This window comes from Hemicordylus capensis, chromosome 2, assembly GCF_027244095.1.
Source record: "Hemicordylus capensis ecotype Gifberg chromosome 2, rHemCap1.1.pri, whole genome shotgun sequence".
NCBI classification, from domain to species: domain Eukaryota; kingdom Metazoa; phylum Chordata; class Lepidosauria; order Squamata; family Cordylidae; genus Hemicordylus; species Hemicordylus capensis.
Window position 1 is genome coordinate 428642868 of NC_069658.1, and position 26695 is coordinate 428669562.

General features: G+C 45.0%; 1 protein-coding gene across 1 annotated transcript; it reads left to right on the forward strand.

The window, feature by feature from the left end:
* The first annotated feature begins 1525 nt into the window (after positions 1 to 1525).
* LOC128344719 (keratin, type II cytoskeletal 5-like) lies at positions 1526 to 15047 on the forward strand. Its single transcript, XM_053295470.1, has 9 exons — positions 1526 to 2122; positions 3964 to 4178; positions 5597 to 5657; positions 6029 to 6124; positions 8931 to 9095; positions 9513 to 9638; positions 11860 to 12080; positions 13071 to 13102; positions 13209 to 15047. The coding sequence occupies exons 1-9, from the start codon at positions 1526 to 1528 to the stop codon at positions 13553 to 13555; spliced, it is 1860 nt and encodes a 619-aa protein (XP_053151445.1). The 3' UTR covers positions 13556 to 15047.
* Positions 15048 to 26695: the final 11648 nt, after the last annotated feature.

The following is a 26695-nucleotide window of genomic DNA, read 5'->3' on the forward strand; positions in this document are numbered from 1 at the left end:
ATTTTGCTCTTCATTCCTTCTTGAAAAGTCAGTGAAAGACTTTTACCAAAGAAAAAGTGAAGGCAGAAAGGCAAAATCTATTCATAATGGAATCCTTCACTCCTTCCTATTATTTTCAATAGTCAGAGATGGAGTGGTATTTCACTGTATGGGGGGGGGTGAGTCCAATTCAGTGGGGGGCTTTGGCTGTCGCCTTACTGGAGTGTTTTGCAATAGGTGACCCTGATTTTAAGTTACTGTCGTCCCCCCCAATGCTGTTCCTCTGCAACAGTAATTTCAGCATTCAGTTGACCTCAGTTTCCTCAAGTCTTTGGAGAACTATCCAAAGAGCACTTGGGAGCCCAAATTCCATAGCCACCTTCTAAACACACGTTGAATCAATCTTATGGAAACCGTTTTAGCAGTGTGCAAAGACTGCTCTGCCAATATAGCCCAAGTTGTTGGGGACATTAAAGAAGATGCAGGCTAATGGATGGAGAAAAGAGAACTTTTCAAAGCCCTGCTTAGCCACCAAGTAGCCCTTTTTTCCTTAACGGAGCTGAATCTTAGTGGTGAAGCACATGCATGGCATGCAAAAGATCCCTGGACCACTCCTTGGCAACTCCAGTTCAAGGTCTACAGGCAGCAGGGCTGAGAAAGACCACGGACAGCCGCTGTGCTAGTCCACCAACTAGGTTAGATGGATCAAAGATCTGGCTTAGTGAAAGGTGGCTCCTCGTGTTCCATGTCAAAAGCCAAAGGAGAGAAGTGCAGTTTTGCAGAGCCATGTTTGGTGGGGATGTTGCTGTGAAGTAGTACACCTGCTTGACATGCAGAAAGTGACAAATTCCCTCCCTGGCATCTCCAGACAGGGCTGCGAAGGACCCTTCCTTGAAACCCTGGAGAGCTGCTGCCAGTCAGGGTAGATGATTATGAACCAGAGGGACCAATAGGCAGCCCAAGGGAGCTTTGCTCCCAGTGCCAAGCTCACGGAAGTCCATGGATGAGTCCAGGTGGGGTCAAGAACTTCACATGGCAACCGTTTGCAAGGAGGACCAGCTCTTACCATATAGTCTTCTCTTACCCTGTGCAAATAGACTCAGTGGGAAATCCTGAATAGGAGCATGCAAAATTGTAGTTTTAACCTCAGTTCCTTTTTCTTTTTTCTTTTCTTTTCTTTTCTTTTCTTTTCTTTTCTTTTCTTTTCTAACAAGTCAGTCTCATTAAAAAGCAGGGAGAAACTTCTATCACTTCACAGCTTCCCTGTCTGCGGTGTCTCCCTCCCCGCCCCCTGCTCCCCGCCCCAAGTCCACACTGTCAAGTAGGTGTGTTGAGCGAGACAAGTTGCTGCAAGGCACATCAAGCAGATGAATATATCAGATTGCCTCAAATCCTGTGCCAACCTTTTCCCCCAAGCAGATAAAAGGGGAGGTTTCCCACTCATCCCTCTCAGAGGGGTTGTGTCTCCTTCATTCTTTGCTCTTTCCCTGCAGCTCCGCTTGTCATCCAACTTTTCCTCACATTTTTCTCTCTGAACAAAACCACCATGAGTCGCCAGTCTTTTAAAGTGTCCTCTGGAGGTGTAAGCCGAGGTTTCACCTCTGGCTCTGCGATTGTTGGCAGTGGTGGTGGTGGTGGCGGTGGTGGTGGGAGATCAAGTTTCAGCTCCTTCTCTGTTTCTCGGGTTGGAGGAGCCAGAGCCGGAGGAGGTGGCGGCGGCGGCGGCTTTGGAGTCGGTGGTGGATTTGGCAGCCGAAGTCTATACAACCTAGGTGGAAGCAAGCGAATTTCCTACGGTGCTGGAGGTTTCCGAGCTGGTTTCGGCGGTGCCGGTTATGGTGCCGGTGGAGGAGCTGGCTTCGGTTATGGTGTTGGTGTTGGTAGTGGCTTTGCTTATGGTGGGCCTGGGATGGGAGGTCCTGGCGCTGGCTATATGGTAGGTGGTCCAGGTTTTGGTGGCCCAGGAAGAGTTGGCCCAGGGTTCCCAGTCTGCCCACCCGGTGGCATCCAAGAGGTGACCATCAACCAGCATCTCCTTCAACCACTCCACCTGGAGATTGATCCAGAGATTCAAAAAGTGCGCACACATGAGAGAGAGCAGATCAAGACGCTCAACAACAAATTTGCTTCCTTTATTGACAAGGTAAGTGCATGGATTAACTGCTTCTTCATTCATACCTTTGAGGCACTAAATCTGAAGTGACTCAACAGAATTTTGACATGCAAAAGGTGGTTCCTTGTCCATGAGGCCCATCATCAGTAGGCATGTTAGGAATAAGAATGGGCAATTGCTCTGATTTGTTTCTTCCCAAAATGGTTATGTTCTTCCAATTGTTCATTGCTTCATCATTTATGGCAGAGATGACCATCTGATGTCCTGGCATAATGACAGGCTAGATAGGTGGCTCAATGCATGCAGTAATGTACTCTGGACCACTGCCTGAAAAATAGAGTGCTTTCCTTAATTATATAGAAGCTGGTCATTTCTGGCTTCTAGGATATCTGATTGCACAAGTCATCAACTCTAAAGAGAACCAATATGGGAGACTACTTAGCAGGTCAGACTAGACCACACCTGGGTTCAAATCCCCACTCAGCCCTGAAGCTCACTGGGTAATCGTAGGTCAGTCACTACCTCTCAGCCTAAGGCACCTCACAGAGTTGCTATGATGATAAAATGGGCAGGGAGGTACCATGCACATCACTACCTTAAACCAGGAATGTTCCTAAATCCCTGTTTCAAAAACAGATGACACCTATATGGTGATAAGGGAGGCCAGGAATATGTGTCTTGTTTATTGACTGCACTAAAATCATGGCAGCCTAACAGTGTAGCCATAATCGCACATTATGTTCGATGCACATAAATCTGTGAGCAGTATACATACATACAGATGTGTACACAGGTACAGTTATTCACACACAATGATGAATGTGTACCCTATATTTAAAGGTTCACTTTTGGACTCCACCCAGGTTCACTTTTAGAAAGAACACATGCACATAAATGTACATGTGTACAGACTACAGATACTTGTATGCATGCACAATGTAATGTCCGAATATGGCTTGTGATTGCTCCCGGTGACTAAAGAAAATATGAGAGCTAGAAAATAACTTTGGGGACAGCGGGGTGGGCAGGGTAGGAAACCCACAGACTCAGAGCAAATGTTCAGCCCATTATTCACTTTTGGAGAAAGCATGCTACCAATTAAGGTTTTGTTACTACTTGTAATGATGTAAGAAGTTTCTGTGCGGCAACATATTTTACACACTGGAGAGCCATATGATGGAACATCCAGAGTGTAAACTGTGCTTCTTGGAGGGAGGCCAAGGTAAAGTGTTATGCATAAAGTATTTTTTTTAAAAAAAAAAATCTGATGTCAGTCAATACACATACAAAAAAGTTAGCCTTTTTCATAGCATTTAGAACAGTAGCTCCTTTCATGTCGTTTTGGTGAAGAAATCCATGATTGCACTACTTGGGGATGGCTTGTCTGTTATCCCTCAGTTGAATTATCTTGCTTGTCTGCTGGGGAACTGGTAATATAGTCTCTAAGGTGACTGCCAGGCTTCTCTGGAAACTCAATTCTCCCTCCACATCTTCTCTACTTCTTCCTCTTCTTTCTCCCTTCCTCATTATTTTTAAACTTGCAGAATTCCCTCTCTTATTATTTTGTGTACAGCACCAATATAAGCAAATGATGGATCTCTGATCCAAGGAGCTTACAATCTAAGTTTAGATAGTGGAGAGAAGAGAGACACAGAGGAGAGAGGAGAGGGAGAGGAAAGGGTAACAAGAGACAAATGTGAAAATATGTAGTTAGGCTATTATCATTCTCTCTCTCTCTCTCTCTCTCTCTCACACACACACACACACACACACACACACACACACACACACACACACCATCCTTTTCTTTCCAATTGATTCAGAGATTGTTTATCCAGTATTGCCAACTCCTTTCCTGTTGCTTTGTGCAGGTCCGATTCCTGGAACAGCAGAATAAAGTCCTTGAAACCAAATGGGCTCTCTTACAAGAGCAGGGAACAACTGTTAATCGACAGAACATTGAGCCCTTTTTTGAGTCATACATTAATAACCTCAGGAGGCAGCAAGATAGTATTCTGAATGAGCGGGGAAGGCTGGAATCAGAACTGAGGAATATGCAAGATTGCGTGGAGGACTTTAAGAACAAGTAAGAATCTGTCCATTCCAATTCACATGCATGAATTCAGCCTAACATACATGTCCAGCCTGATCCTATGCTTGTTTAATCAGTCCAATTACACTTACTCCCACATAAGTGAAAATAAGATTCCAGCTTTAGATATAGTAAGATTGTGAATGCATGCATTGCCTGCCATTTTCTCCTCATCTCTGAAGAAACACCCAGCAAGCAAGATTTTAAAATCCCATTCATTGAATTTGATGGAAATCCTGTGCACTTCTACAGTGACTTGAGTGGGAAACATATAGAAATCATAGGTAGGTGGGTAGGTAGGTAGGTAGGTAGGTAGATGTTCTTTCAGATCCACAAACACCTCTCCATCCCCATCTCTTCTATTCCAAATGTATTCACATTTGAAATGTATTTGCTGGAAGGCAAGCATTAGTACAGGGCCTTTGGTCTTGAGACCTAGTGCTTTGGTCTAAATGTACCAAAGGGTTTAGAATGAAGTGGTCAAATGCAAATCCTTCATTCTTCTCTCATAGATGCCAACCCCACCCTGCCTACTGGATGGGTTGATTTGGCCCTAAGTCATGACATTTCGTAAAAGGATGTGTCTAATGTAAGAAGATCCTTGTGCCAAGCCTCATTAAAGGATCGTAAGATTCAATTAAACAAGACTATGAGTTATCTCATTTATGTATTTGCATAAATATGCATAGGAATCATAAGAGCACTTGATCCAACCCTCTTTTTCTGCCAAGAAAGGACCTGCTATATTGCAATCCACCCATAATCAGCAATGCAAGAAGACCAAAGTGTGTCTCAGGGAAAGAACATGTGCCCCTCAGATAAGAGCTTGCAGAGCAGATAGCTTCTGATCACTGAAGTCAGCAAGCTGAGCCACATGTTACAGGAGCAGGCCAAGTAGCAAGACAACTGAGGGCATGGCTGCTCTATTAATTTGATATCAGCTTAACAATCCCCAAGGAATTCTGGGAACTGTAGTTTGGTGTGGGTGCTAAGAATTCTCTGATAAAGATCCCATCCCACCTCACATAACCACTTCCAAGGCTTCCTGTGGAAATGGAATGATTGTTAAACCAATTTAAATCAGCGTAGAGATGGCTTTAAAACGCCTATGTGGTTAAAGCATTGTAGAATGACTTCTCTATATATTTGACTTGACATTTAATTTGATCCACATGCTTAAAAACAAAAGCAAAGGTACACTTGCTAGCCACTAGCAGCTAAAGAAGGAGGGTGAATTCTGATACCTAAGTGGCACATCATGATACCATGGACCAAAATCTTGGAGAATATTCCTGAAACATGGACTGCAAACCACCCAAATGGATTGCTTTGACTCTCCTTATATTCCTTGTCTCTGCTTTCTGTGATATTCTTATTGAAAAGTACTGATGCAACCTTTGTTGTCCCAACAGATATGAAGATGAAATTAACAAGCGTACAGGCGCAGAGAATGAATTTGTGGTGCTCAAGAAGGTGAGATTTACTTTCATGGGCAGCTGCTTTGTCAAATTAATGGTCATTTTAGGCATAGCCTCGAACTGTCAGACCTTACTGACAGATACTCTCCAGGATTTCCAACATTCCACACTACCTAAGATCCTTCAGCTGCAGGTCCCTGGTGATTAAACCTGGGGCTTTTTGCATTTTAAGAACATATATTTGAGTTGTGGCCCTTAAGAATTGTACAATGGACATGCTGTCCCACAAACCTAACCAGAATTAAGAGAAAAACGATGCCTGTCATATTTGGATCTTCATTCAATTAAAAGAAGACTACTCTATGGCTCTTCTGTGTGATATTCATTTTAACTCAAAGTGACTGGTTTTTCCCGTGTTTTCTGCAGGATGTTGATAGTGCCTATATGAACAAGATTGAACTTGGTAGCAAAGCAGATTCGCTACATGATGAAATTGACTTCCTGAAAGCTATCTACGAGGCGGTAAGCATTCTCCCCATGGGACCTACACAGTTCACCACTAGAGCTGCAATGAACCCTAGCTTTATTCTCAGTCAGAGCACCGGTACATCTATTCTAACTTGCAGCATCTCTCCAAAGTATCATTTGCTGTCCTATTAACAGGAGGAGTCAGAGACTGAACCTATAGCCTCACCTGTCCATATGCAAAGCATGTCGTTTACCATGAAGCGATAGCTCCTCTTCAGAACAGTCTTACAGAACTGAGCTCTGGACTCTCCCTCCCACGATGCAGCAGAAGCCAAGCACTTAAAATGAAATTACACATTTCCCACAACTAGTCCTAACATTAGTGTTTGTATCTAATTAGGCCAGAAATATATTAGAAGCGGGGAGGAACATTCCAGAAATGTTTTATCCGGAAATCCAGAGAGAGCTTTTTAAAAAATGGATACAAATCAAGCTTCTTCCACAGAAACTTTTCGCAGTAATTTTTAATGGTGCAGTGATAACATCCCCACTTCTGAAGCGTAGGGGCTTCCGTGAGGGGGGGTGATTTTTTTTTTAACCAATCTCCTCGTCCCCAGAAGCCCTCTCAATAGCACAACATTATGACACAACCCTTATCTTACTGCAGTTGCTAACATGCAGAGCAAGGAAACACATGAGTGCAGCAAGAGCAGCAGGCTAATAGCACTGGTGTTGTGAGGAAGGGATGGCTTTCAACAACTTCCTTTTCCCCAGGAAACCCTCTGTGCCACCCGAAAATATCCTTGAGGGCTGCACAGCCCTTAGGGATATAGTTTTGGGTGGCACAGAGGCTTTCCTAAGGAAGAGAAGGCTGTGAAAAATTGCCCCTTCCCTGGTGCACTGGTGCAGTTAGTTGGGAAGTGCTGTTAACTTGCTCCACTTGCTGCATGTCAGCTATTACTTTGAGGCCATCCTCCTAGTTTCGACAGAATATTCTAAATAAATGTGCTCAGGTTTGAAATGCATCATGAAAATGCATTTTGTTTTATGGACCTGGACCCACCCCCACCAAAAAAAAATCCAGATTTCCTCTTTGAACAACATAAATGGCAATCTAAAAGTTAAGATGTTAGCAGAAAACACTCCTGTTTTCTGACAATGCCTAACTGCCAGCACAAACGCCAGCACAAACAAGTTTCAAGCAACAGTGGCATGTGTGCTGGTAGTTATATTACTCATTAGATCTTCCTCTATGGAAAATCTCAGATCATTTTCCCCTTTGGAACTGTCATATTATTTACCCCATCACCCACTTCTGCTGATGAATAGATTTTAAGGCAAGCAGAGACTTACCAACATCAATTATGTCTTATGCAAGATATTTCCTCCAGCTATTACTGGATCAAGACAGATAAAACTGTATTTAAATAAAGCTTCTCCTCTGGGAAGGTGTCTAGTCTGGACATGATGATTGGAAGTAATGGAAAAATCCACCCCCTCCCTTGGCAGCTTGTCCCAGTCATATAAATCATTGTGATAGATGTTTGTAAGTTTGGCTTTCTTCAGTTTTATTTGAGTTTAGTTTCCATCCCTGTTATTGAGGAACATCATCGCCATCAACAAATAAGGGAACCAGCATGTCAGAATGTATTAGTGAAGATATAAAACCACAGTGCTTTCTTTCCCTATGTACCTTTAAGAGCCAATAGGAATCAAAACTCGGCTTATCATCTGTGCTCCTTATAGTTCAGTGTATCTGAGCTGTGACTCAGACTGCACATTTCAGTTACATTTCATTGGTGAAAAAACGAGGACGTTGAAGATTTAGAGTGCCAACACTCAAATGAAGAGGACAACCCCCTTGATCCAAAGTATCAACACTTTGGTGTGGATTGTGGCACGATCAAGTCAACTGCCTGAATATTGGAGGGTGATGCTTTCATAAAGCAAGGAGTCTTGCATGTTTGCATATTACAATGTAAACCGAACTGGTGCACACATGCCGTCAGTAACCTAATGTTTCTTTAACCAACAACAATAACAACATTTATATACCGCTTTTAAACAAAAGTGTCCAAAGTGGTTTACATAGAAAAATAATAAATAAATAAATAAATAAATAAAATGGATCCCTGTCCCCAAAGGGCTCACAGTCAAAAAAGAAATGCAAGATAGACACCTGCAACAGTCACTGGAGTGGTACTGTGCTGGGGGTGGATAGGACTCTTCCCCCTGCCATGTCACACTCAGGTCTGAAACTAAGTGCAGATACGTTGCCTCTAATCTGTTCTAGTCACAAGCAACTAGTAGCTACATGTAAGAACTGGTGGTGCTAGATGGGGATGCATGTAAGGTGGCCAGTCCAACGGGGCTTGGGTGGGCATCACAACGAGGGTGGAGATGAAGATGCACATCTTGTGCCTACATCTGTGGAAAGCTGCTTCCACTTATCCTTGCTGGACACAGCAATTGTTTAGACAGCAATACATGCAGCTAGTTCAGTGATGAGTCTTATTAACCTTGCCTTTGAACTCCAGTGGTGAAAGATACATATTTCAAAATATATATACCTTAATCCTTGCTGGTTACTTTTACAACAATACTGTTAAGACACAGCTTGCCAAATACATTTATCTCATCTTCTTTTCTCCACATTCCTAAATGTAACAAAAGCCATAACAGAATATTGAATGGGAATAAAATCAAATTAGAATACAAATGTGAGCAAATTCAGGCTCAGAGAACTTTCTTGAGCCCAACCACCCCCCAAAAGTAGTTTCATCCATCCCCCTCAAAACTGCCACATTTCCTTAGCCTCCCTTGTACATTTTAACTGACCCAACATTTCTTTTCCTTGCAGGAGCTGTCTCAAATGCAGCAACATGTGTCTGACACCTCCGTTGTGCTCTCTATGGACAACAACAGACACCTGGACTTGAACAGCATCATTGCTGAGGTTAAGGCACAGTATGAAGACATTGCCAACAGGAGCCGAACTGAGGCTGAATCATGGTATCAAACCAAAGTGAGTGGCTAATAAATATGATACATTGGCCAGAGGCCTAGAGTAAACCCTGTATTTCCCATACAATGAAAGCTGGAAGCTTTCCCTAGAAGCTCTTCCTCGGGTGAAACATTTGTGGGAATTTTTCTGAGTTCTTGCTACATTTCTCCTAAAGTAAAATTTGAGCTGGAAGCTCAGGCAAACCGGCTGTGGCCTACAAGGAGTCTAGTAACACACACTCATCACACACACCATCAGTCATCGTGACAAGCGTTATTTTAGTATATAATGGCAGCACACTCTTTTTCTGCACCCATCATGATTCTGTCACACACAAATTAGCGGATTTCTGACTCTGTTCCAAATGGTGTTTCTCGTCTGCACTGTGGTGATAACTATGGTCATCATTCTATGCCTTTCTTCCCTTCTGGATATCAGTATGAAGAACTGCAGGTCTCCGCTGGACGCCATGGAGATGACCTCCGCAACACAAAGCAAGAAATTTCTGAGCTCAATCGAATGATCCAGAGGCTGCGAAGTGAAATTGACGCCTTGAAGAAACAGGTACAATTATTATACTCTGTGTCATTTAGTGCAGACTAGCGACTATCTGGTTGCATCTTTACCCCACTTATATTGATTGATTAAGTGCCGTCAAGTCGGTGTCGATTCTTAGCAATCACATAGATAGATTCTCTCCAGGATTATCTGTCCTGCTAAAATGATATAGTCCTGAGCTTTGTTTTGAAATAATAATAACCATACAGGGGTTGATCATGCATTGTGAGTGAATCTGTCCATCTTTTCTAGAGATAACACTCCCTGCACATAGAAAAGTAGTATATCAGGGAAGAGGCTAGGCCAAACATTAGTATGCTAGATTTCCATGAAGGGAGTTTTTTTTTCTTTTTTCTTTCATGGGGAACCAATGGAACTAGAATATGCATCCTGCTTCCTCCCTGCAGCCTGAGTGGAACAATGCAGACAAAGTGTTATTAATTGATGCTGCTTCTTGACCCTACATTGCTGACCCTATACCGCATGCTGTATGTTGATGGTGGTGCGGCAAAGAAGCAGCTTTCCTAGAGAGCAATTGGTTGTTAGTTCAAATCCCCGCCGGTGCACTTCCCAGACTGTGCCTAGCAAATATATCTTTGTAGTCACCTATATTGGGCAGCAGCGATAAAGCATGTGCTGGGGGCGGATGCTCACTTCAGTGACAATTGCAAAGGCGTCATCTCATACTGCAGAAAGTATATTTCAATCATGTTTTCTTAACGCTGGCATCAAATGCTTTTCTTCTTCCTCTTCGTGCAACCAAAATTTATCATCTCTACCAGTTTGTAATGCTGTGCAAATAATATCATAGATAATACCATTCTTATTGCACAAATGCACCTATGCAAAAGGGTTGAACAAGCTGCAATTACTTGTTGCTTCAAAAGACCTCCCAGGCAATGCAGAGGAGAGCAGGGATTTCCTGCTCCACTTTTCCCCAGGTACTGCACAGGCAAGCAGCAAACAAAATGGTCCCCACCCTAAACATTCCACACAAGGAGACCCAGCTTCCATGACTCAGTCTTCATATTATTGAAATATTATTATTTTTTGAATGAACTGATGAACGACACTGAAAAAAAGAGCCATTGCATTAAAGAAAGTGTGTTTCCATCTTGTTTCCATGGATGTCATGAGCGGGTGACCCACAGGGCATGAGTCTCCAATGAACTGCTCAGAGCCCCAAATCCCACTAGACACCTCCTTCCTCCATGACTGCATCCAGAAAGGAAGTGTAGCAGCGGAGGCAGCTGAACAGAGCATGGGAGGGATCTCCTAGCCTTATTGAGCTCTCTGCTTGCTGCCACCATAATATGCAATGTATTATGACCTTAGACTTTTTTAAAAATGTAATTATTCCTGGGAAGGGTATGATTGAGATTAATTATCAAAAGCAGGGCTGTGGGCCTAGGGCCTGGATCCTCTAATAAACTTAAAACATACAAATAAATAATAAACAACTTTATTTCTTAGCTGTCCTGTAGCAAACCGTTCTCTGAGTACCTAGCAACACCCCTACTTGTCTTTCTTAATCTGGCTTTAATGTGTTGGTATCTCATGTAACCAAGCAGATCTGTGGCACCATGCTGATAAGAGCACAACTAAAAAAGTGTTTAATGCCACAGGGCGTCTATGATGAAGAGATGAAGGAGACACAATGACTTGCCTTACAATACCACCCAGGCATTGCTAATGAGATCAGGGATCTCCTCCTCCTCCTCCTCCACTTTTCCCTCGCTATTGCACAGGCAAGCAATGCACAAAATTAGCTGTTATCAGATGGAATTGCAGGTGCCACTTCCTTAACTGCTGCAACCTTCTCCCAATGTCTTTAAAAAGGAATTATTCCTGGGAAAGGGAAGGGGGGAAATCAGATAATGCTGATGTTCTCAATATCTATTCAGACCATACTCCACTGCCGCCGCCAACCATATTAATAATAATAATAATAATAATAATAATGGTTATATAATATATAATAATATATTATTATATTAATATATTAATAATAGTATAATCTACTACTACTACTACTAATAATAATAATAATAATAATAATAATTTGGGATTTGAACTAACAACAATATTGATAATAAAATTCAGCCATCCCAGGTCCTTGGGAAGGACTCGATGTCTGGATAAAACAAACCAGTCAATAACACCTGCCTGACTGTGTAAACAAGAAATAATAATAATAATAGTATGCATACCTGCTCCTTGCTTGCAGTGTGCCAATCTCCAGGCAGCCATTGCTGAGTCTGAGGACCGTGGAGAGATGGCCGTCAAGGATGCCAGGCATAAACTGAACGAACTGGAGGAAGCCTTACAGAAAGCCAAGCAAGACCTGGCCCGGCAGCTGAGGGACTACCAGGAGCTGATGAACGTCAAGCTAGCCCTGGATGTTGAGATCTGTACCTACAGGAAGCTGCTGGAAGGAGAGGAATGCAGGTAGGTTGGGAGCACAAAGCTCTTGAGAGTCTTGTGTTGCAAAACGAATGGTCTATTTAGCTCTTGGTCTTCTCTTCTACACTGCCCAGCTGTAGCATCATTATAATATCATCATTTGTTTGATTAGCAACAATGGGCAAAGTGCAGTACGGAATACAAAAGAAGTGCAACTGCAACATCTGCCCAAGCTATTACAATATACAGAACAGATCAGTGGTTTTGCCATCTAAGCTTACTGGGGGTGGAGCGTGGAGGCCATTTGTTTTTAACATTCCTATTAAGCCCCATTTCTCTACTGCAAGTAGTACTCAGAGCAGCACTGGAACTTTAAAATCTTGATCAATCAAGGATTCATTAGAACAGACATCAGGATAAACAACTGTTTTTTGTTTTTTTAGCACTTTTGCTCTTTTGTTCTGCAGCTGGGATCTCTTTGCTTAAAGAGGACATTGGTGCTCCCTAGGGACACTCACTTTGCCCCATCATTACATATATACTGTTCCGCCAGCTGGTTAAAACGCAGCTCTTTTTTGGGAAGCCTTTGGGGCAGGCTGGAGGTGAACAAATATTTTTGGTGTTTTTGTTCTTGCTGAGACTATATTGATTATACCACTGCTGTTTGTTTCATTAGATTATGTTTTCTTAATGGTTGCTTTTCATGTTTTGTTGCTAGCCAGCTTAGGCTTTTGAATTGAAAAGGAGTCAGGCAGAAAAATTTAAAAACAAAGCAAATCAATAAACAAACTAAAATCATCACCATCAAATGGCCAAATAACGAATGGACTCCCTTTTCTTAGAGGTTTTTAAAAAGAGATTATATGAACAGGCAGAGAGAAAGATATACAGTAGGCAATCCTATGTGGCTGACTTTTTAATATTTCTGCCTTCAAAACAGCCCCCTGATAACATTAAAAGTAGTACTTGTCTTTCTACAAGCTGAGGCATTCTCTTAGTTTATTATATTAATGATTCCCTTTTTCCTTCTACTAGGATGGCAGAAGGAGGTGGAAACGTAAACATCTGTAAGTAGCATTCCTTTTTAAGGATTTGGTGTTTTTTTTAAGAAGTCGCTACAATTGATTTTTCTTTTTCAGAGGGAACTTACATTTCTTTTAAAATGTTTTGCAGCTGTTATCAGCACCAGCACTGGCGTTGGATACGGTGGCGGAAGTGGCCTTGGAGGAGGACTCGGAGGCGGTATGGGAGGAGGAGGAGGAGGAGGATTTGGAGCAGGACTCGGAGCCGGAGGTGGCGGCGGCTACAGCAGCAGCTACAGCTCAGGAGGAGGCGGCGGCGCGTTTGGCGCAGGAGGGGGAAGCGGGTATGGCGTAGGAGGGGGAAGTGGTTTCGGCACTGGGGTCAGTATGGGAGGCGGCAGCAGTTACAGTTCTGGTGGAGGAGGCCGTGTCTCTTCTGGTGGCTCCAGTGTGAAAATTGTATCAAAAACCACTTCGAGCAAGAAAACCGTCTTTTAAAGATTGGTCCAACCTGAATGGGAGCACACTGCCAACCGCAAGCAATGCTCTTCAACCCCCCTCTGTAAATAGCTCAGCAAAGCTCTTCCCCTCTGATTCTTTCACCTTTTCCAAATGAGTTGGCCATAATGTGGATCCAGACATTGGCACATTGATCCAGCACCCCTCACTCTGACAACACTCCATATGCAGGAACAGGTTTGTTGGTGCAATCACGCATATGATGGCATTGATTATTTTTGTGTGATGTTTTACTGGTGTGCAGTTGGCTGAACACACAGAAATGAATCTTGATGCAACAGGATGTACTATCTCATCCATTTTTGTTTCTTTGTGGAGTTTTTTCCATGCACACAAGTGCCCATGCACATTAGTAAACCATGCCACCCAAATATACCTATATTGATGTGAACACGTGTACCATCACACCAAGTTTGTTTTTTCCATGTTTTATCAGTAGGCTCATGTACATTGTGGCAGGGAGACATAAATGAAAGCACTGAAAGGTGCAGCAAACAACACATGCACAGTGTTCTGTACAACATTCAGAAATAAAAATGGAACAATGGAGAATTCCTAATGCATCGGTTTCACTTTGGAAGCAAGTCCAAGTAATATAGAACTCAAACATCTGGGGGTGGGGGGGTTGGATAAGGAGAATTCCAGAAGCATTGTGGAATGCTGGACAAATATTCCACTGGAATTTCCTAGATCTTCCACAGCTGGTAAGCAGCTGCTGCCATCTCTATCTGGATGATGCTATCAGTCACAATGTACACTCCAGTATCGTCCTGCTCTACAGTGCAAGTGGTAGAGAGGGCAATGCCCCTTGCTTCTTGATCTTCTAGCTGGAACAAGTTCTACTAGATACCTGACCCAGACATTTGATGAGTTAAACTTGCTCAATGGCATTGTGAAAGAGAGATTGTAGCTTGCAAGTTGATAGGTGTGGTTTTTTTTAAATGTTCCATTTTAGAAAACTATATGTACATCCTTACATATACATCCTGAGTTCCTTTTGAATGCCAGTGGGATTTTTAAGTATGCACGTAACAAAGAGCTTAGCTACGGTACACTTAACAAACAATTTAAATAAATGTAATGGGGATTTCCAGGTAGGAAGAATTTGTCTCACTCAGAACACGCTTTCTGAAATCTCTCTCCTGTTTGAGCGTGTTCTTTTTAATTTAGAATGGAGCCAACATAAAGCAACAGACCAGTAAAATCATCTGCTCCTGCCAAAAGAAAATAGTTCTGAGACACCAGTGATCAGATCTGTTCCCACCCTGTGTTCCAACATGCACAGGTCTCATTTTTCAACCACAAAACATCTTTGATCCCATTTTGGAAGTGAAAGCAAAATTGGAAAGGGTGTTTGCTTCTGCTGCTAATGTTTTATGAACTGTAACACTGAATTCTAATGCTTTCTCTTAATGGCTATGGACCCAGGCAAAGGCTGTGTGACAAATAAAGAGCAAGTGTCATTTTTAAACATGCTGTTCTCATTGTCTTTTTCCTTCTGAAAGTGTAAGTCCTGTGTGTCAGTCTGCTAAAGGTGGGGCAAATTGCCAATCAGACCACTTGTCCATCTAGCTGAGCACTGCCTATGCTGACAGGCAGTGACTCTCCAAGGTTTCAGATGGGGTGGGGGTCTTCTTCAGCCATGCCCAGAGACACTGTAACACAGTGCCTGTATGTAACACAGGGACTCTACAACCAAGCCACAGCTTCTACTGGGTTTTTCTTGGGATTTAAGCATCCCTATTCAGTGCACACAACTGCTTCAAGCCACATGACTGGTCTCAGAGCTGTGCAGGTGAAGGGAATTGGGAAGCAGGCTAATGCCAGATTTCATAACTGTATGCCCATCCATTCTGGAAATATAAAAGAGGGGACAAAAGGGGCATGCTGTTACCCCTTTTCATGAAGGCAAAGGGCAGATTCCTCCACATGCTGGTGGATTGATGGTCCAAGGAGGGTCTTCAGTTTTTGTAAAGTTTTGGCTTGAAACAAGCCACATCTCACCATTTTTAGTCATTTTTACAAATGTTTCAAAATTTCACCAAAACTCAGGGGATTAGCAAATTCCATTCAAATTCACTACAGGGGGTCCTGACCTCCCTCCCGACACAGGTGACAAGTTTCAAGAATCTAGGTCCAACTGGTGATTTTTGGTGATCTTTTAAAAATTTCTGCATTGTTGACTATGGGGGAAATCTGAATTTAAGTCAGAATTTGGATTTGGATTCCATATCCTATCTGATACCCTTAGTATCCAAATCCGATATTATCAAATTCAGATAAGATCAAATCCAAATCCAAATCCAAATTTTCTGAACATCCATAGGCTTATCAAAGGTATATCAAAGGCACAATTTTTTAAAAGTTGACTTTGAACTATGTCCATAGCCTTGCTTTAGTTAATAACAACAACAACAACAACACTGAAATTGAATGAATGATCAGAATTACACAAAATCCCAATAAAGAAAAAGAAAAGAAAAAGATCACTTTAAATCCATAATTCAATTAAGGATTTAACTAATAGTAACACTACCATTAAAACTATACATTAAACTGATACCAGCTTCTGGCAGACTTTCCCAGCTATTCAACAAAACTTGGCAACATTAAAAGAAATCTCATCCGATGTATCCGCTAGAAGCAAATTAAGATAAAAATTATCTAAATGGCCTGGAAATTATTTTATGATGGGTAACAAATAGTAATCTCGAATGTGGGGCCACATTACACTGGTGGGCCACTCTGCGAAACAGGATGCTGGACTAGATGGGCCTTGGGCCTGATCCAGCAGGGCTGTTCTTATGTTTCTTATATACAAATTACAATATAGCAGTACATGTGCTGTTGTTTCTATATTTCCACTGGTACAAGGGCAATATCTTGCAGCATAAGGTCTTTTATTGTAGCTCCCTTCTAGTACGGCTGTTTGAAGAGCATTGAGACGAGCTAGTGTTAGAGCTTTGCGATACTTGGGAATAGATATTATACTAAGATATCTGGCTGGTTTATTACTGACACCTTGATTTCCCAAGATAACACCTCTGGGCATGCAACTAAACTCTATAAACATTGAAATTAACAACCATGATACAGGGAGAAATGATATAGAAATTATACTCTTCGCAAATTCTAGTACATATTTGTCATAGCTCATACCAGAGCCAGAGGAGGAGCAGGGAGTTCATTGGCCATTGACAATTACTGGAACCTTCCTCCCCTGGGGAATAATACCCTCATTAAACTCTGTCTGAGCTTGGCTAGTCTTCTCTTTCCTCTCTTCTAAAAGGGGTATACATAGTAGATATGGGCCACTGCTTGGGGACACTCTATTTTAAGGTGCCCCCCCCCCCACATCTGAAACATCATCTGAAACATCATGATCTGCAGGGCAGCCTCCAGGTGGGGAAGCTCCTCCTGCTTGGTTGCGGGAAGGGGTACAGAGGCCTCTGACCCTACCTGGGCCGGGCATTGACCCTCCTGACGCACAAAGGGTTCTGGCGAGTCTTTTGGGTGTAGGCTCCGGGTTGACTTGGAACTCCACCTGGCCTCAGCGAACCTTTCAGCCTTCTTCCGCTGGTGGCTGTGAATGTAGTTTCTGCCCAGTCCTCTGCATTGGTCCTTCTGTTTTGATTTTCCCAGGCTTTTCCGCTTATTAGGAAAGGCCCTACACCCCCTCCCACCTGCTTGAAGTTCCTCAAAGTGAGGTTTAGTCCTCCCTCAAATCCTTCCCATCACTACAGTATTAACATAGATTTTTCTTAAATAAAATGTTTATAAATGACTATCCTCTATAATAAAGTGCATGCCCAGAACATGCCGAGGGAGACACGACCGCAGGCACCAGGCAGCCATGTTGGCCGGGAGGAGGAGAAGTGGCGGGCCGAGGAGAAGCGGCCGCTGCCGAAGCCAGGCGGGTAGAGGAGGCAGCGGGGGAAGCCGGCCGAGGTGCGGCTGAGGCGGAGGCGGTGGCGGAGCCGCGGCCTCGGCCAGAGGACACGGTACGGCCGAGCGGCCGCAGCGGGGAGACTGGGCCCACTGGCGGCGGTGGCCGTGGCAGGGGAACTGAGCCCGCCAGCGGCCGCCGGCGGGGAGACTGGGCCTGCTGGTGGCCGTGGCCGTGGCGGGGCGACTGGGGCCAATGGCGGCGGCGGCCACGGTGAGAGGACTGGGCCCGGCCCGCTGGCAGCAGCGGCCACACTCGGCCCCGCCAGAGATGGAGGAGGCCGGCGACAAAGACACCAGAGACACAGGAGGGGAAAGACGGGTCCGGCCCAGCCGCAGGAAGGACTGAGACGGCGGCGGCCGGGCCGGCCCAGCCCGGAAAGGGGAGGCCGGCGGTGGCGGTGGCGGGGAAAAGGCTACTAGCGCCCATTATTTTAACGGGCTGAAAGATACTAGTTGTAAATAAGTCAGTTGAATAACTTTGCAGAAACTAGCAAAGTGTCACTAATCCTTCATCATCATCATAAATAATAATAAAAAACTTTATTTGTTAGCCACCCCATAACAAATTGTTCTCATAAACATATTCCATATTTTCTCTAATCCTCACATGCTATATCACTTTAGCCATTAATGCAAAATTCCACATTGTCTCTCTCATTTTCTTATTGAAGGAATTTTAGGGAGTGTCCAATATTTTGCATATTGTACTCTAGGGACTGTAATTATATAGGCTCCCAATCATCATAGATTGTGTCATTAGTATATATGCCGGGGGGGGGGGGGATATGGGATCTAATGATATGGGATAATCACCCAATATTTTCTCAAGTAGTAATTGATTTTTCACCAGGACTTGATGTAATTATTATGGGGTATTTTAAAAAAATATATCGCAGAGGGCTTTAAAAAATGCTGGTGTTTTGCATTTAAACTTGAATATAAACTGGCCTTTGAACCCTGCTGAAAAACGTGGTTGCTTCCCCTAAATGGAATATTTTCTCCCTTCTTACACACACACACACACACACCCATTTATATCGTACCCCTGCCAGGAACTTGTTTTCAGTGCCAACATGGAAATATGACATAATGCTGAAGAAGAGAGTATCCCTGGGCATGTGGAAAGTGTATTTCTCTCAACATAGGGAAACCATACCCCAACTCCCCTATCAACAAACACACACATGTGGAAGTAGAAGAAAGGGCTGTGCTGTCATAGGGTGTTATTTCCATGTAGGATTGAGCCCTATAACTGTTTTTGAATGAACCACTCATTGGAAGACACAACAGTGGTAAAGGCAAGCCTAGTTTCTTGGGGGAAAGGGGCTCAATTGTATCACAATATGCATGAAGGGATAGCAAACCCAGACAAATAACGCACATGCAACTTTGTATATCTTCAAAACTGCAGGATCAATTTTCATGAAAATTGGCACAGAATTGGAACATACAAAGCTGCCATATACTGAGTCAGACCATTGGTCTATCTAGCTCAGTATTGTCTACACAGACTGGCAGCAGCTTCTCCAAGGTTGCAGGCAGGAATCTCTCTCAGCCCTATCTTGGAGAAGCCAGGGAGGGAACTTGGAATGTCCGACTCCTCTCAGAGTGGCCCTATCCCTTAAGGGGAATATCTTCCAGTGCTCACACATACTCTTCCAGTCAAATGCAAACCAGGTGGTACCCTGCTTAGCAAAGGGAACAATGCATACTTGCTACCACAAGACCAGCTCTCCTCTCTTTCTTAGTTAACTCTTACTGTTTCTGCACTACCTTAAAAAGCAGTTATTTACAGTTCAGGTGTGACAGGCCATATTTTAAAGTTAATGGGAAAATTAAGCCAAAGCAGTGGGCAGGCAGAATATCCTCAGTGTCCCTCCCTATCTTCTGTGATGGCCTCCTCAGCTACAGTTTTCAAAGCCTCTAGGGGGCGTGATTTGGCTGCAATTGGGCGTGGTCAGGAGGAGAGTGTGGGTCGAGGACTGTCTTTAGTTTTCTTTTGAGGAACTTTCTCTGAAGCAGCTGGAGACTCCGATGGGGCGGGGGGTGGGGGGATAATCTTTAGTCCTGATGTAAAATGACTAGAGGGGGTGAGTACTTCCTGCATGCAGTGTAAACATCTTACATTTCATTTAAAGGAGCCTGTTTTGTGCTTTCCCCTGTGAAATGGGACATCTTGTGGCAGAACATGCGTAATGGCATTAAGGCTGTGAGCTGTGAAATGTCCCTTCTATCATAGTCTGAAAATTCCAGGTCTGCTGCTGGGCCAAGGAGTGGGGTGGGTGTCACTTGATACTGTACAATGTAGCCTGCCAAAAGGAGATTTCAGTTTAAAAGGTGGAGTCGCTGGGTGCACTGCCCCACCTAATTTTTCTTCTTATTCTTCTTTAACCCCCCCCCCCCCAAACCAGGCTTTTAAATGTGTGCCAGGACAGCTTCATTTATGGATTAAAAATCAGTAGCAGCTGGTTACCCACCCCTCACTTCCCCAGTGGTGTGGTGCCCCAGGTTCCCCCCACCTGAACCACTGAGCTCTGTCTGTTGAAGATTACCCCACGTCGGCAATGGATATTTAAAAAGTTGACTGTTATCTCCATGATACTGATCCCTATCACCCTTACTATGCTTAAGTCATCTTGGAAAAAGCTCCCTTTAGATCTGACTGTGAGCATAATAGAATACTTAAAAGGGAGTGTAGGACAAACCTAATGTGATGGTGTGTGTGTGTGTTGTTTTTTATTTATAGAAGATGCTTATGAAGCATTGATAAAGGTTTCTGAAGATGACATTAGGTCCATCTTTACAAGACAGGCTGAACACAGAAGTGGACTAGAAGTGGCCCCTTTACCTTTAAAATCCAGGCATGTATTGGTGAGAAGTTCACTCTTTCTCCCCTTTGCTGGGGATGGGGTCATAGCTCACTGACAGCATCTGCTTTGCATGCAGAAGATCCTAGGTTCAATCCCTGGCATCTCCAGGAAGTTGTTCACATCTGGCTTTTAGTTCACATCTCCTCCGGAATGGAGGGGTGTGCGTGCGTTCACATATCGGCCAAATTTACCCCCAAAGTCCCTGCGAGCTATCGGGGAGCACTTCACACACAGTTTAGGGTTTTCATTGTGCATTAAGGGTGTAGTCCAATTTATATCCAGGGTAAAAACATCCACTTTTTGTGTCATTTTGGGCGGCAACTTTAAACTCTCAGTAAATCCGCATCTGGTGGCTACTCAGGGAGGAGCCTTCTCCATTGTTGCCCCGAGGCTTTGGAACACACTCCCTGCTGAAATAAGTGCCTCCCCATCTCTTACAACTTTTGAAAGGGCAGTCAAGACACATTTGTTCACCAAGACTTTTAATTAGATACAGTTTTCATAGTTTGAAGCCACCTTGACTAGCAAGCCAGAGGTTGCCAGTTCAAATCTCTGCTGGTATGTCTCCCAGACTGTGGGAAACTCCTATATCTTATGTTTCTTTTTAGAATGTGAGCCCTTTGTGGACAGGGTTCCATCTTATTTATTTGTTTGTTATTTCTCTGTGTAAACCGCCCTGAGCCATTTTTGGAAGGGTGGTATAGAAATTGAATTTATGATGATGATGATGATGATGATGATGATATTGGGCAGCAGAGATATAGGAAGATGCTGAAAGGCATCATCACATACTGCGTGGGAGGGGGCAATGGTAAACCCTTCCTGTATTCTACCAAAGGACAACCACAGGCTCTGTATTTGCCAGGAGTCGACATCGTCTCAACGGCACACTTTACCTTTAATAGTATGATAGATTTTAATAGTTTTAACGTTTTACATTTAGAATTGTTGTAACATTTTAACCTTTTAATTTGTTGTTTTTATTGTATTGTTGTAAACTGCACAGAGACTTTCATTTTGGGAGGTAATATGTTAAATAAATAAAATAATTAATAAATAAAGCCTGCTGTCTGGGAAAGTGCTAGATGGGGCTGGGAAACCTTGGAGAGCTGCTGCCAGTCCGTGCAGTGGGGCAAAACATTGAGGAGGAGCACAGAAGGGGCACAGTGCATTGCTGGCTGGGTGAGCTGTGTCCAACATAAGATTTCTGAAACAGAAATGGGGGCCAGATGAGGGGGGCAAGCTACCACTCAGAGGGGGCTCTTGCCCCCGCACCCTCCTCTCTGGAGCCACACTTGAGTCAGTGTAGAAAATACTGGTCTAGATGGACCAATGGTTTGACTCTGTATAAGGCAGGCCGCTTCCTATGCTCCTATGTTTTTGCACTGAAAATCCCCCCTGAAGTGGCAATTTACTCCCAAAGCGCCAGTTTAGAGACACGATGGGCAGAGAAAAGGTTAAGTGCCTCCATGCGCCTGTTGTGTCTCTGCTCTGCTGCTGATTATCCCCAGCAGAAGCCGCTTTTCCTGTTCTGAAAGACCCATTAGGCTCCTGTTACATGCATTTTGCCTGTCGCTCAACATGCAAGCAAGCAAGATTCATACTGGAAGTAGAGATGGATTGTAGCTCTTCAGGAGACAAATGCAGGGCTTAAGCTGTAGGCGCTAAAAGATTCTGAAAGCTGTTAAGGCTCACAATGAAATCACAAGATTTAACAGCCTGGGGCGAGCCAGGCAGTCTTGCAAAGGGAGGTTAATAAGAGCATTAGGGCCACTCCTTTGTAGGTTCAAAGGCACATTTTGAGTGGCTGTTAGTGATGCGATGATGAAAGGAGATCAAACTAGCTCCAGACAAGGCAACTATCACAGCAGACCAATGATTGTCATTGTACAGCCCAAGGAGACGTCTTTGAAGATGACAACGCTGCATACAAAGTGGAATGCACTCAGGGGAAATGATTGGCTTTCGCAGGCAGAACCAAAGAGCTCTTCCCAAGGAGCCTGATGATGGTTCAGAGGAGTCACACCTATGCCTCAGAGTGCCTCGAGTGTTTAACTGACAGGCCCTCTAGGCTAACAAGAGACTTTCGCAGCCCAGTTCATGGGAAAGCACTGCACTAGGGAATGTCCAATTGGTGGAGGATAGGGATGTGCACAAAACCACCTGGCTCAGTTTGGTTCGAGTTTGAACCGTACTGGGCCAGTTTGGTTTTGTCCCCCTTCGAACCCCTCCCCAGGTTTGGTTTGGTCCGGGGGGGGGTCAACAACCCTTAAAAAAAATTTTTTTTTTAAACCTAACCCCTCTGGAGGGCTTCTCCAAGGTGGCGGGGGAGGTCTGCAGAGGTTCCCATTCCCCCACTGGCCTTCCTTCCTTTAATATTTGCCTGGTTTGGGCATCTTCGGCCCTTTTCAGGCCTATTCCCTGGTGTGGTAGCTATTTCGCAGGCTGCTCCTCCAAAATGGCCACTGTGCCAGGGAACAGGCCCGGAAACGGCCAAAGACGGCCAAACTGGGCAAATCTTAAAGGAAGGAAGGCTGGCAGAGGGAGGGGGAACCTCTCCAGACCCCATCACCACCACCTTGGAGAAGCACCCTGGAGGGGGTAGACATCAAAAAAATTTAAAGGCTCGTCGAACTGGGGGTGGGGGGTATTCAGTTCGGAGTCAAGCCAAACCAGGGAGGTTCGGCTCAACCCCGAAACTTTGAACTGAACTGGCTTGACATCGAACCGGTTTCGTTTCAAGCCTGTTTGCACACCCCTAGTGGAGAATTGCAGAACAACAACAAGCACAGTAGAAATGCGGTGCCATCTTAAGAGACAAGCTGGGTTTATTGTGACAGGAGACAGCCTAATTTTTTGACAGTTGGCAGCCTAATTCATGAGATGAAAGAAGTGGCCTAACAAGTGTTCAGTTCAAGTGTCGGCAAATACCTGTGGCAAGCAGACAGGCTGCAAGAGCCGGGTAGCCTCCCTTAGCAATCAGTTGCCCAGATTTATGGAGTGCAGCAGATTTGGCAGCTTGCAATGGCAGAGTGGCTCTATAGCAGACAGGGCTGCTTCAACTTCAGCCTTCCTGCAGATGTTGGACTACAACTCCCATCATCCCTGACTATTGGCCACTGTGGTTGGGGATGAAGGGAGTTGTAGTCCAACAACAGCTGGCGGTCTGGAGGTCTGCAACCCTGCTCTACAGGATCACTTGATTCCGGGTTCCAGGGGGATGTGGGCTCTGGTGTCAATGGTTCCCCTGCCCAAATTGCCTGCAGTTGCCTCTTCTGACCAGCATTCTAGAGGTGGAAGGAGTACAGAATAAATGGAGGATAACCAAAGTTAACCAAAAGACAGAAACTGCTAGGGTACCTTAGGGCCAGACTAAACTCACATGGCACCTTTATCTCTATTCAGACAAAATGCCCTCCCACATTCAGTGAAGAAGGAAAAAAGAGCAGGCTGGGTAGCCATGCCTTCTGATACCAACATGCCCACTGGTTATGCCCATGCACCCCAATGGCTATGCATTCCACATTTGCCTGAAAGGGGCATTGCTGACCTGGAGAGCGTCCTCTGAGCAATTTGGAATCTTGGCTACTCTGGATATGGCTAGCTGATGCACTCCTGCTTTCTCCCCACACACTGCCAGCCGCAGAGAGCAGGCTGTCTGAATGGGGCTTCTTTCTTTGTAGGGGCCCCAGTTTGGATTAGGAGTGTGGCATTTAGGGAGCGGGTTAACCATTTCTTCCCAATGCTCCTTTCCTAGTGAAAATCGCATTCCCCAGCTTCTTTAGCCACAAAAGTGGGGAAAGACAGGTATTTGGGGTAGGATTTTCCTCCTACCCCATTAAACAGTTGGGTATAACTCAGGGGCAGAGCTACTAGTGTTCAAACATGTCACAGGAACACAGGCCCGCCAGGGGGGTGGGGCCTCCACAGGCCACTCAGCAGTCTCCACACCCTCCCCCTACTTGGTGCTATGGCTCCTCACCTCCACCCTTTTTGCTCCCCACCACTGCCTTTGCCACTACCCTCACTACTGCCCATCCACTGCCACCAGTATCCCGTGCTCAGAAGCAGGGAGGTCCTGTTCCATTCCGTTCTGGAGAGAGAAATGGATACGGGCCTCCCCGCTTCCCAGAGTCCCTCAACACCTATCCTCCTCCCCCCCACCCCACAGATAATATTAACTTTGGGACTGGGGTTAAGTCCAGGAAATGGCACGGGGGTGGGGGGAGGACTAAACTTCCCTTCCACCAGCCTTGATGAAAGACAATGACTTGGTCAGAGATTGTGAATGTGGACCATATCTAATCCTCTTCTGGATCCAGCAAGCACGGTCACATCTGTAGGGTAAGTGGGATGGTAGACTGTGGTCAGCGGCAGACCACTGGCTAATTTCTGGTGGACCACCTAGTAGTAAGGTAAAGTGTGCCGTCAAGTCGATTCCAACTCCTGGCGCCCACAGAGCCTTGTGGTTTTCTTTGGTAGAATACAGGAGGGGTTGACCATGGCCTCCTCCCACACAGTAAGAGATGATGCCTTTCAGCATCTTCCTATATCACCACTGCCTGATATAGTACCAGCGGGGATTCACACTGACAACCTTCTGCTTGTTAGTCAAACATTTCCCCACACCCCTGTAGCTTTCCATAATGAATGTCTAGTTTATATCCTTCCACAAGTTTACACAGTAAGAACTAATGAATATGTGAGACACAGCTTTTATGCTGGAACACCAAACATATGGGCTGGCATTCTGACCAAGGTTGTAGCTATAATTGAGTGGATGGGTTCAAAGAACCCGGGCCCCCGAGCTCCTGAGGGCCCCCCGAGCTCCTGAGGGGCCCCCAGCTCCACCTTCCCTATTTTCTTCATTACCTCCCTCACTCTGAGGGGCCACTGGAGGGGGGTGAACATGGCCCCCCTCTGCCCTAGCTACACCCCTGATCCTGACTAATGCGGGATGTTGCGCTAGCACAAAACTGTGTGCTAGCTAGTTGAGCGAAGTCGAGAGTTTGCGTCCCCAACTAGTGTTGCCAAACCGCTTTGCGCTTGTACAACGAGGTGTACAACCTGTGAGGGAACCTTTGCACAACAGCACAATTCCAAACATCCCTCTGGCATGGCGCAGCTTCTCAGTCTTCTTGCGCTAGCGTCGTTTTGTTCACAAGGCTAGTTCACGTGATCGAAATCTGGGTAGGACAAGCATTCTACCCAGGTTCAAGATCTGTGCATGCTTCTGATTTTCGATCATGTGTGAGTGGAAAGTAAAGTAGGAGGCGGGGGAATTGATCATGTGCAAGACATGATAGAGAGGTATAAAATCATGCATGGAGTAGAGAGAGTGGACAGAGAGAAATTTTTCTCCCTCTCTTATGACACTAGAATTAGGAGACATTCGATGAAAGTGAAGGCCAGGAAATTTAGGACTGACAAGAGGAAGTACTTTTCAACACAGTGCCTAATTCATTGATGGGATTCTTTGCCATGGTATGTGGTGATGGCCACTAGCTTGGATGGCTTTAAAAGGGGCTTAGACAAATTCATGGAGGACAGGTCTCTCAATGACTACTAACTTGGTGGCTGTGGGCTACCTCCAGCCTCAGAGGCAAGGTGCCTCTAAACACAAGTTGCAGGGGAGCAACAGCAAGAGAGAAGGCATGCCCTCACCTCTTGCCTGTGGGCTTCCCAGAGGCATCTGGTGGGCCACTGTGTGAAACAGGATGCTAGTCTAGGTAGGCCTTGGGCCTGATCCAATAGGGCTGTTCTTATGACTCATGCTAGATACAAGGGATTTTCCTCCTACCCCATTAAACAGTTGGGTACAACTCAGGGGCAGAGCTACTAGTGTTCAAACATGTCACAGGAACACAAGCCCGCCAGGGGGGTGGGGCCTCCACAGGCCCCTCAGCAGTCTCCCCACCCTTCCCCTACTTGGCGCTATGGCTCCTCACCTCCACCCTTTTTGCTCCCCACCACTGCCTTTGCCACTACCCTCACTACTGCCCGCCCACTGCCACCAGTATCCCGTGCTCAGAAGCAGGGAGGTCCTGTTCCATTCCGTTCTGGAGAGAGAAATGGATACGGGCCTCCCTGCTTCCCAGAGTCCCTCAACTGCTTCTCTGCATAGGATAGCAGCAATGGGCGGCAAAGGTGCAAAGGTGGCAGCAGGGCGGCTGCCTCTGCCCCAGTAAAGAAAGAAGGCAGGGGTGAGGTGGGTGGAGGGCGCACATGCCTCTGGCGGGGTGGGGAACACAGAGCTCTGCTGCCTCCACTATGCCCTTGGTACAGCTGCTGGGTAAGATGG

Excerpts from the sequence above, each read along its gene's own strand:
- LOC128344719 (XM_053295470.1), top strand. The coding sequence starts at position 1,526 with ATGAGTCGCCAGTCTTTTAAAGTGTCCTCTGGAGGTGTAAGCCGAGGT. Across the intron at positions 4,179-5,596 it reads GTGGAGGACTTTAAGAACAA|ATATGAAGATGAAATTAACA; the intron begins GTAAGAATCTGT and ends TTGTCCCAACAG. Across the intron at positions 12,081-13,070 it reads CTGGAAGGAGAGGAATGCAG|GATGGCAGAAGGAGGTGGAA; the intron begins GTAGGTTGGGAG and ends TCCTTCTACTAG.